Source organism: Clupea harengus, chromosome 12, assembly GCF_900700415.2.
Source record: "Clupea harengus chromosome 12, Ch_v2.0.2, whole genome shotgun sequence".
Classification (NCBI taxonomy): Eukaryota; Metazoa; Chordata; class Actinopteri; order Clupeiformes; family Clupeidae; genus Clupea; species Clupea harengus.
In genome coordinates, this window is record NC_045163.1 from 6,016,700 (window position 1) to 6,028,482 (window position 11,783).

The window sequence follows — 11,783 nt, forward strand, 5'->3', positions numbered from 1 at the left end:
GAACCTGCAAAAGAGGAGGTAAAAGAAGCAGAAGCCAAAGCTGAGCCTAAAGAAGAGAAAAAAGCTGATGTGAAGGAAGAGAAAGCAAAGGAGGAGAAGAAGAAAAGTGATGATAAGGCAGAAACAGTGAAGGATGAAGACGAGAAACCCAAACCGGCCCAGAAGGAAACTGTGAAACCGGAGGAAGAGAAGAAAAAAGATGACACGGTGAAGAAAGACGAGAAAGAAAAGGAAAAGAAAGATGAAAAAGACAAGAAGGATGAGACAGACAAAGCTAAGGGTAAAAAGTAAAGCACAGGATGCAAACCAGTTTAACCCCTTCTACACATAAACCATATCTGTACTACTGATAAACGAGTTTAGAAACCACAACTAAACCTCTGCAATGTGCTTGCAATTCTGGTGCTTTAACACAATAGCCTATTTTACGGTGTACGACTGTATCAAAGCACAGTCAAGTACAATAGATCAGATCGTACTCATTCTGTATAGGTTTGGCCTCACAATGGGCCTCTGATTATGAAACATTATTGTGAACCAGTTCTACAGAAACAGAATCTGTCCTCAGAATGCTCAACAATATGACTGCTAATGCAATAAAATCATACTGAACAAAAACAACAGTTCTGTGTCATGTCAAGGTCATTCTCTGTCCTCATGGTTATTGATGGGAATAAGTAGTGCAGATCATTTAGTATGTGTTCATTCTATTTAACCTCAGTTCATAATCATTATTTTTGTGCATGAAACTGTATGATGAGCAATGATCAGTGGCTGACTTTTCAGTCTGATATGAGCTAGCAACCCACTAAACACTAGACCAAAAAAGTTCACAGGTAAAACAGATTGTGGTTGATTCGATAATAGACACCTTGTCTCTCAAAGGAAAGAAGCCTTGCTGGCTTGGCACATAAGACGTTAAGACTAATAACAAGTACTTTCATTTGAAAGAAACATCTCCATATTTTCCTTAGTAAAATACATTACATTTCTGACAAATGGGTAGGCCTTCATGAATATCAGTAACTTTCAATGATTTGATATTTTATCTCAGTTTCTTCTTAAATATGTAGTAAGTTGGTTATTTAGATACATCTCATCCTATTGTTTTGCCCAAGTTTAGAACAAATGCACCCAGAAGTAGGGCAGACAGATGATGCAGCATTCTGCTGTAAGCCTCATGTCCTGGGCCAGAGCAAGTATGTCTGGTCCTGAGAGAATTTGGGGAATGGGTACACAGCAAACGAGCCATACCAGGAAAGAGAGTTTTCTGAACAAAAGACCATTCCTGGAGAACCCTCCTTAATCTGCATTTCTCCCCAAAATCTTAAATCTCCACATCTACTCCTGTAAATATTAGCCTTACATTAAGTACATCACTTTTTACACAACACACCCACATGGTAATTGGCATTTCAACAGATCAGTTCACCCTGATGCCCCTCCTGCATTTCAACAGATCAGTTCACCCTGATGTCCCTCCTGTATTGTCGGACACGCTCACCTTGGCCACTCATAAACATCTGATGACATTCCTGGCTGTGTCCAAGCAGCATCTGCACAATGTGTGAGTCTGCAGTGTTTGTCGTGCTGAATCATCTCTTTGGCATACTTGTGGTATCTGGGACACTTGTAGGGACAGTGCTGTAGTGCTACTGTGTAGTGGTCTTACAGAGAGAGAGTGATCTTCAGGGTGTTGTCCACCTAGTCCTCCAGCACATATGGTCTTCTCAAAACCACCTGTCGTAGTGTCTTCAACAGGACAACACTTTTGATAGCGGTCACTTTGATTGTCTCTGGCAGTTTGGAGAAGCTGCCAGTTTTCATAACCCTCCCCCAAAAGGAGTGTGCCACTCCCTATTTATGGTGCCAGTTAGAGTCACTCTCTTTAGTGCTTTCAGCAAGTATCTGAGGCCATGCTGAGATTTCAATTTATTTATCAGGATTACATTAATCTCTATCCAGATGATGGTGTTGTTGGCAGATAACTTAGCTCTATGTTCTCTCTCTCTCTCTCTCTCTGTGTGTGTGTGTGTGTGTGTGTGTGTGTGTGTGTGTGTGTGTCTGTGTGTGTCTGTGTGTGTGTGTGTCTGTGTGTGTGTGTGTGTGTGTGTACACTCCCCCAACACACACGTACACACATGCACACATCTCAGTACTGTTGTGAAAGGCAGTCCTCGCCTCAGGAGTCTCAGGGGTGATGTGGTTGGCACAGTGTGAAGCTGTGGTCAGAAAGCAGAAATGATAATCTGCAAACCGCCAGTCCACAGCTTTCAGAACGCTCTGCACTGGCACTGGTTAACTTAGGAGAGCCGTCAGCATCTTGTATTATGGGCTTCAACCACACATGAATATGAACAGGTCAGCTGCAATTCAAGGAAACAATAAAACTGCAATTAATGCAGAAGAGAGGGATCGTGATCCTCACTTGTTAGAAATATAATGTTTATGCTTGATTTGTTGCAGCTGAGAGAAAACAGCTTTTGTTTTGAAAATATCTCTTGTGTTGTCATGTATTGCCTTGAGGTAAAAGATCAATCGGCTTAGACTCTGCAGTCTGAAATTAAGATCACATTTTGACCAAGAAAAGCCTTGACATGAACCAGAGCCCCAAACTGTGGGTGGGAGTAAAATTATCTTTTCTCATCCTTGATACTGTGGGTCTGGCTCTTTAAAAAAGGCTGGAAACAGACCCCAGTGTCCTGAATCTGCTCTACTTCTCTGTTTGGGATTCAGGACATACCCTGCATTGTAGTGACAGGCAGCCTGACAGACTGCTTGTGCTGTGTAATATTTGATCTCATAGGAAACACAAATGTTGTCAGCTTCATGTTGTGTCTCATATGGAGTCTAATCAAACAGGCAAACTGACTGACTTTACTGACTTTAATAACCCTCTCTAATTAGTAGATGTGTCCAACTAAAGCAATAACACTGATCTAAGAGGGTTTTTAATTGCTGTAGACTGCGCGTTCAGCCGTAGACTGAAGTGACATCTAGCATATTTATATGCTGTAAGCATCTGGAGACGATAGGGCGAATCACAAAGATATACGCTACCACGGCTATATTTTACTGTATGTTCTTGTCTGAAACCAACAACTCAAGTGCTACACAGTGTTTCTCTCCAAATTTGCAAGTGCACCGCAGAAGTTGTTTTTTGTTTCCAGAGGATTCGGAATACAGTAGGCTATTGCGCAACGAACTCGGATGCTTTCCAACACTGGCAAACGATGACGTAAATAGAGCCTGCACTGCAGAGATGATCACCCGGTCAGCAAAGTCTGTTCGACAGCTTCGTGAAACGTTACAGGAATGACAGAATGCGTAAAATCTGCGACTCACTCGCACTGAACATATTAAGTTGTCATCGCGTACATCTATTTTATATATTTGGCAGCTTGTCTATCAGTCTTGACGTCTAGGTGATGTAAAAAAAACAGTACGTGGGTGGTTTTCTACGTTTCTCAGGCTTCATGATTCTGCTTGGGTATCTTTTCCTTCATAAATAGGCTATCAGTGGAAGTATTCAGAGATATGAATGTATATTTTAGGCATGTGGGTACTTTTGCTTTCCTCTGACACAATACAAACATATTATTTTTAATGTTTATTTATTTTTGTCATGTGGCCAGGTGATTGTTAAGTGTTTATTAATGGAAAAGAGCGAACCTATTAGTTTAGCAAATAAAAAAATTCTATATTTGTAAAATCCGTATATTTAAACGGGATCGTGTTTTTCCTCGATCCTTGTGGGTCATCTGAGGACAGAGGTACTTCCTGCTGGATCGGTGAATCGAGTTCAGCTAAGGACGCTTACTCTCCCTGAGCCAATCAATACAACAGAACAGTGAACACCTCATGGTCTTTTTTTAAAGATGGAAAGTGGACATAGTTCCATCTCTCCTAATGCTTTCAAGCAACCTTGACTGGAAATAGACGCCTTTGACATTTTTAGTTGCATTGCAAACAGGGCTATAAATCCTGGCCTAATTCACTTCATGTTTGTGAAATTGGAAGCCTCTCGAACACATAATGTCATTTATAAATTTTACTCTCTAGAAGTATTTTCTCTTATCAGACATTATGGAATTGTAACACAGTTTGTGTCCTCACCATTGCCACTGTCTTACCAACCGAATGTATTTGGTTCCATATAACTTTATTTAAAAAGGTAGCTACAGACATTTAAAGCAAATAAAGTTATGTTTTCTTGTCTTGCAAACCTTTATTTCAAGTTCCTGTTTGGTTATGTCCAAATGGAGCTGGTATCTCCATTATATTTGTCTTTTTGAGTTGGTATGTAGTTGTATGTGTATGTGTACATACAGAGAAAGACAGAAAACCAAGTCTTGCTAACCATGTTAATGTGAAAAGTTCCTGTTTGGTTATGTCAAAATGGTGCTGGTATCTCCATTAAATTTGTCTTTTTTGGGTTGGTATGTGGTTGTTTATGTATGTGTACATACAGAGAAAAGAGACGGTCAACCAAAGAACACTAGAGAGATAAAAGGCCTTTTAATATGACATTTATTGAGCAAATGCTGCTGAGAAATTCATCATGATGACTAAAGACATGGGATTGCAAACAGTAGCACCTCATTTTATATTCAGTATTTAAATTCAAGTCCTGTCTAGGCATACAAGAATGTATGTGTGCGCATTTTCATTTGATTTCTTTTTCAATTGCACTGGTTAAGTAAACAGAATAGACAACAGTAAAAAGCATGTTTAAGGCTAGGAGTTTCTTAGTTGCTTTAGGTACTGTATATGTATGGTCATGGGTTTGTCTTTCCAATGTCGTTCTCTTCAGTAAATGTGTTGTGTTGTTTTCATATTTGGCTCAGTTGTTATCCTCCTGTGATTTGTAAGGCTATTTCAGTTTCACTCTTACGGTCCCTGTTTCACATTAACCAAACAAACAATCATTTGGCTTCAAGTACATTTAGTCACTATCACTCTCCCATCCATACTTTCCGTATGGACAACGTGCATTCCTTGTCATACGCTCACACACACACACACACACTGATTGTAAATCTACCCAAGCAATACAACTGTATGCTCCCTTCCTTTGCTAGCATGCAGACACCAAATACCCCTTCACCCCTCCCATGTATTGCAGAGAGAAAAAGAACATAAAGAAAGAAACAAAGATAGAGAGATTACCCCCCACACCCCTCTCCATCTGCAGCAAAGCCCATGGAATCTCTCTCTTGACATGCATGTTTTTGAGTTAATCATCTTATGGCTTCTCTCTAATGCTGCTTTGTCTTGATTTTTTTCTGTTTGAGTGATTAGCATGAATACATCTTTCTAATTTGTTATGGTTTCTTTGTTATGTTAGTTTTTCTGTTTGTTTGTTTTTTTTTCTTGATTGCTTCGTGTTCGCCCTCCCTTCTCATCTCAACGTGTTTCTGTGTTTGAGGATGTTCATTCAGCCTCAGTGACAACCTGCTTGACAGACTCAGAGGAGTGCTTCTCCACCTTCTTTGTGGAGACCAGCTTCTCCTGCACCTCCTCCTCTGTTTCCTTGACTGTTTCAGTGACGGTCACGGACTTTGTTACATGTTTCGCTCCATCTTCTCCAGTGGTGATTGTCTCCACAGTTTTGGTAACGATCACCTTCTGGCTGGGGTCATCTTTGGTGGGGCTTTCCTCGACTCCGTTGGAGATCACCTCCTTCTCGGCAAGCTCTTTCTTCTCCTCCTCTTCCTCCTTGCTTTTGTCGGCTTCTTTCTTTTCTTCTTTCTTCTCCTCTGGCTCTGGCTCACTCTTCTCTATTTTCTCGGGTGCAGCCTTGGGGGTGTCAGCTTTGGGGGTGTCAGCTTTGGGGGTCTCAGCCTTGGGGGCATCAGCTTTGGGGGTCTCAGATTTCTTTTCCTCCTTAGGTGGTTCTGCAGCTTTGGGTTCCTCTTTCGTAGGGCTCTCAGCCTTGGGGGTCTTTGGAGCTTCTGTCTTGGATGGCTCACTCTTCTCAGCTTCGGGTTTTGGGGACTCGCTCCTTGGGGATTCACTCTTTGGGGATTCACTCTTTGGGCTCTTTGGGGCCTCCGGTTTGGCAGTTTCAGTCTTGGGAGACTCTGTCTTTGGGGCTTCAGCCTTGGTTGCTTCAGATTTCTCTTCCTTCTTTTCATCTTTGGTGGCCTCCCCCTTCTTCTCTGGTTCTACTTTTGTCTCCTTTTCATCACCACTGTGGGAACCCTTGTCACTTCCTGCATCAGCTTCTTCTTGTTCATCACCGGCCTCTTCTTTTTCAGCTTTTTCCTCTTCTGCACCGCTTCCCTCCTTCTCTCCAGCCTTCTCTTTGTCTGGAGAGACCTTAGACTCTGTAGCCTTGGTGCTCAGCACAGTCTCCTCCACCTCGTCTCCCTCTTCCTGAGCCTCATCCTCACCTCCCTCTCCCTCATCACCCTTCTCTCCTTTCTCCTCTCCTCCCTCTCCCTCTCCCCCCTCTCCCTCTCCTTCTTCTCCATCTTTCTTTCCCTCTTCACCACCCTCTCCTTCTTCATCTTCATCACCTTCCTCTTTTTGTCCACCTTCCTCTTCCTCTTTCTCTTCCTCCTCACCAGGAGCACTAGCACTGAGTTTAGCATCGCTGGAGGCCACTACCTCCTCCTCTGCCTCACCCTCTTCCTCATCTCCTTTCTCTCCCTCCTCTTCACCTGCTTCCTCACCTTCCTCACCTTCTCCTTCACCTTCTTCCTCCTCTCCACCCGCCTGTCCTCCAAGAGCAGCAGCCAGCTCTTCTGCTATCTCAGCCAGGGCCTCATCCATTTCAGCCTTTTCATCCTCAACACGGGTCTCCTCAATGATCTCCTCTACAAACTTGTGCTGCACTTTCAGTTTGGGAGGCTCACTTTTGACCTTGGAGATCTTGGTGGGGACAGACTGACGGTATGGGTAGGTGCTGAAGTGTGTCTCCTCTCCTTCCAGAAGTTTCCTGGATTAGTAGCAGTGACAGAGACATGTTTGTTTATATTTCATGCTTACCTGAAGTAATAAATCAATGCTTAAATGTCCTGTAGCATTGTATACAAACTACATAGAGTACATGCTTTTATAAGGATAAGGATTTTTAAGGATAATTTATAAGGATAATTAATGTTAGAAGCAGCTTACCTGTAAGCAGCAATCTCTATATCAAGAGCCATCTTGACATTGAGTAGATCTTGGTACTCGCGCAAGTGGCGAGCCATTTCCCATTTCGTGCTCTTCAGTTCATTGTCCAGTTGATTAACTGTTTCCTGTGTGATATGACGAGAGTTAGTATTATGAACTGTAACATTATGAATTATAAGAATCAGAGTCTGGCAAATATAGATGTCATTGTTTAAAACATCTCACAAATGACAGAGATACCTATGTTTTCAGATTATGCTTTATTCACGCATACTGCATAAACACCAGGGCGTGGTTGTAACTCAAATCGGACACACACAAATGCGTCACTCGTTAATCTAACTGAACTGTTACCACAATGGCACTGCAATGTACTGTAATCCGAAGTGTTTCTAAGTGTTACTATTGTTTATTTTAAGTAAAAAAACACAAGAGCTTTACAAGGAATTATCTTATTTCGATCGTATTTGAGTTTAGAGCGTGTGGCTTATTTATTTCAATTGCAGCTGTCTTTCATCATACTAGTTTTGTTTCTTATCATTTTTGTCAGAAAACTCTATTCTGACGCATTAGAGCAACTTGCAGGTTATTGAGGACATATTTTGTTTCAAGGGCATACAATGGCGTGTCTGGTTTTCCTCCTTGAAGTCTGTGGGGTGATGTGAGGACACAGCCAATCCATACACTGAGCTGCAGTTCTGACTCAGCAAAGAAAAACAGGGGGGGGGGGACTGTGTCTGCTCTGTGTCGCCTCTAACCCCCCTCCTTTCGACTTTAGACGAGTCCTTCAGCCTATTGCGTAGCTCACTGGTGTTACTCGTTGCTCTGTGAAATCACTGGGTCCCTCATTATCTCTCTGTTGTTGTTGCAGGTATTTGAAACAGTTACAAATTCCCCCATGCGAAATCGCATTGCGTACCTGCACATGAAGTTTTCACTCTTTTTGTCTTTAAATGTTAAGCAAGTGCATATGGATTGTATCACCCCCTGCATAACTTCATGGACATACAGAGGCTAAAACATATAATAAAATCTATTGGTGCCGATATAGTGATAATAAAAACGGATGTGCACTGGCTATGCACAAAATTAAGGAAATGTCGTGGGTATTCTTTGCACAGCACATGCAATTATGTTTCACATCACTCTTATTATTCCAATTCTAATGCTAAAGAACAACGCTTATTTAAAGCACCGGAGACGTGACGCACTTTTGTGTCGCTGTCATTCATATCCAAACCTTTAGCAAGACTTTGAGCGCAGATTACATACATACAGAAAGTTAATATATATTAATAAGTGTTCCAGTTGTTCCACTTTATATAGTTCACCCACCTGAAGGTTGGACAAGTCACCGTTGTGTCGGTCCTCGATGTCAGTAAGTTGTCTTTCAAGAGAATCCTTCGTGCCTCGGACAGACTCCAATTCAATGGTCTTGGACTGGAGCTGGCGGCGGTAGTCTGCGATCTCATCCCGGGCGGATTTAATGGCATCTTTATTCTGTTCGGCTGCGTCGTTCAGCTTGGAAAACCGGCACATAAACCAGTCCTCTACCTGCTGTAGGTTTTGGGAAGAGTGCCCTTCCAGTTGTGAGCGGATCTCCCGAAGCGCTTCGGTGAGGTCGGTCTTCTGGTAGTCCCTCTTCTCCAGAGTGATCTGCGACTCTTGAACTTGCGCCAGCAGCTCATTCACCTCTTCTTCGTGGTTGTTGCGAATGAAAGCGATCTCATCCTGCAGTGACTGGACTTTCTTCTCCATCTCTGCCTTCACTAATGTCGAATCTGTCATGTCCTTCTTCAGCACACGGATGATGGCTTCCGTCTCCTCCCTGATACGGGCTTCCTCATCAAAGCGGTCCCTAAGCCTCTGGATGTCTTCCTCGATGTGCTCCGTGTCCAGGTGAATCTGCGCCTTTTCGTGGTGGATCTGCTCCAGCATGGTGCGCAGTTCTTGCAGCTCCTGGTCGTAAACATCACCAAGTTTAGACTGCGACGCTTGCCTCTGCCGCAGTGCCTGGATCTCAGCCTCAATCTGCCTGTTCTGCTGCTCCAGGTAGTGCACCTTGTCGATGTAACCGGCGAAGCGGTCGTTGAGCCCCTGGAGCTGTTCCTTCTCGTTTGTGCGCTTATAGTCTCCGTTTAGAATTGATGTCTGGTTGAAGTCGACACTGTCGGCGGAGCTGAGCACATTGGAGCTGTAGGCTCTGGCCACCGGCGTGCTGACGGTCCTCTTATACGTTAATGTGGAACCGGGGCTTGCACGGGACCAAGACTGAGAACGATACCCACTGGAGGGGGAGCCGCTTGAGCGGACGTAGGTACTCCTCGAGTCCATCATTCTCCGACTCCCCATAGAGTCCATCGGGTAGCTCATCCGGGCAGACGGTGGGTGAGCGTGCAGATGATAGGTACAGTGTGAAGTGGAGGCGTGTGGTGGTGTGTGCAGGTGTGGGGTGTTGGGCTCTCACAGCGCCAGTAGTTCTGACGACCCGCCTTTTATATCCGAGACGCCGTCGCTAACGACTACAAGCTTTGCCTTGACTGGACAATTGATCCATCCAAGTAGGAGGGACCCTTTTCAGCCCCCCCTCACGTTCTGTCTCTGGATCAGGATACAAACACAACACGTGGGATGAGTCTGCATTGGTCCCCACTAAAAAAAGCTTGGGAAATAAGCACTGAGTTCAAAGAACTCAAAGCAGATAAACAGACAGATGTATTGCATTTGTTTAGTGAAAAATAATATGTGATTATTCAGTGACAGATGTATTATCACAGTTTTGCTCCAAATTAGCGCAAAAATAGTTTTTAATGTCTGGGCATGTTTTACAATAGTCCTAAAACAGGCTGCCTAAAACAACGGCAAATGACGCCCAGAAACAAGTGCTAAATGATGCATTACTCTGAAGTTATCTTGGCATGGCAATTAAGAATTATTTTATTCCATTCCCTTTATATTTTCGATATATTATCCATTTTCAAATGCAGAACTGCAGCGAGTTGATTGAAAGAGGCTGGATTGTGTTCAGCACCATGGACAGCACTAACTCTGTAAGAAGAGATGAACATTTAACAGTGAACAATCAACAGTAAATAAATACATTCATAAACGACAAAAAACATCCCTGCTGAAACAACCCCTGGTTAAATAATACATTTACTTTGAACACTTGGGGATTCTTTTTAAACAGGCCTTCTCTGCATTTGTTTCAGAATTCGATGAAAACAGACTTTCTATTCTTAAATTGCACACTATTGTTAAATATGTTGCAAGAAAAAAATTACCATTTACATACCAACAATGTACCATGTATAATTCTATATTCAAATTATTAACACTGAAAGCTAGACTATATTAATATACCACTGAGAGAGATTTTGTGCAATAAAACAATCACATTTAATTTTGTGCTTTACACAGAGGAGACTAAAGCATACATGGTTTTTCGTGTTTTGTTTTGTGCTGTGTTATCATTGATTACAATGATACTTTATGCTCTGTTGTTGGAGGCATTTCTGAAGGAAAGTGCAAAGGCTGGGTGATTGGAAGGGTGTGGTCCAACTGTTCTAGTCAGTCTACGGCTCTGTGCGTAATTATATTTTAGTCCGGGACACGGATCGTAATCTTGCCTTTGCAATGAAAAGTCCGCCGCTCCCCGTGACGTTTCATTAGTCTGGATAGAGCTGTCTGATAAATCGTCAATTTTAATGTGGTGATGCCGGCAAGGATGATTATTCGCACTGCAATTCCGGCGAGGAGGAGGGATATTAGTTAGGGGATTCAGTTTCAAATAGATTATAAAAATTTCCCCCTGCTATTTGTGTACTACAAAATGATTTGATTATTATAACAGTGAATGCACATGTCACTGTAAATATATATTATATATTATACTAATCAACAGTCTAGAGTTTCTTAGTTTCCTGCAAGTGTAAATGTTTGTGCCTGATCCACGCTTTCTCACTCACACAATGTGCATGCCGTGAACGCGTGTGCCACCTAATGGTGTTTAGACGTGTCTCAGGATGGAATTTCTACCAATATTTCCACACATTACTTGAACTTCTAAACATAAATAGTCAAATATCCTGAGAAGCTTAGACAGGTATTTAAAGCAAGGAACTTGTCAAACCACCTGGCATGTCAGATGTGATAGTTAGTTTGAATATACTATTGTTGGAGATATTCAATGTAGGTATGTAGTGTTTGGTCTTTGCTGATTTTTTCTTCTTTTTAATTTGGAATAAACAGGAATATGCTGTCCCAGTTGGAATAACAGGCAAGTGCCTGATGTATTGTTGTCACATAACCATATTTTTTACCTTCATGTGATGTGGGTTTTGTCCACTGGGTGTGGAATGTCTTTTAGTCAAACTGAGAGACCTCCTGTCAAATGGAAGACTCCTGTCAGTCTTATTGATGTTTAGCTTCTGCTGCTGCAGTGTGATGTCACTGGAGGCTCCTTGGCTGCAAATTCTGCAGGTAATGCAAGAGCATGCACTGCAGATTAGCCACCCTGCGCCTGGAGAGTTTAAAGCGCACACAGTCTAAACTGGAACAAATGCACCCGATTATGAGACTTCAGATCCCAGTGTGGTTACATTTAGCTACTTCAGGAATGAAATGGATGCAAATGGTGCTGGTCACCTTCAGAGTTCTAA

General features: G+C 42.5%; 1 protein-coding gene across 1 annotated transcript; it reads right to left on the minus strand.

The window, feature by feature from the left end:
* Positions 1–4,513: 4,513 nt before the first annotated feature.
* nefma (neurofilament medium chain a) lies at positions 4,514–9,686 on the minus strand. The gene is made up of 3 exons (XM_031578077.2): positions 8,458–9,686; positions 7,123–7,247; positions 4,514–6,943 (listed from the first exon to the last, which is right to left on the minus strand). Exons 1-3 carry the CDS (start codon positions 9,493–9,495, stop codon positions 5,434–5,436), a joined length of 2,673 nt encoding a protein of 890 aa, XP_031433937.1. The 5' UTR covers positions 9,496–9,686; the 3' UTR covers positions 4,514–5,433.
* Between the last annotated feature and the right edge of the window lie 2,097 nt (positions 9,687–11,783).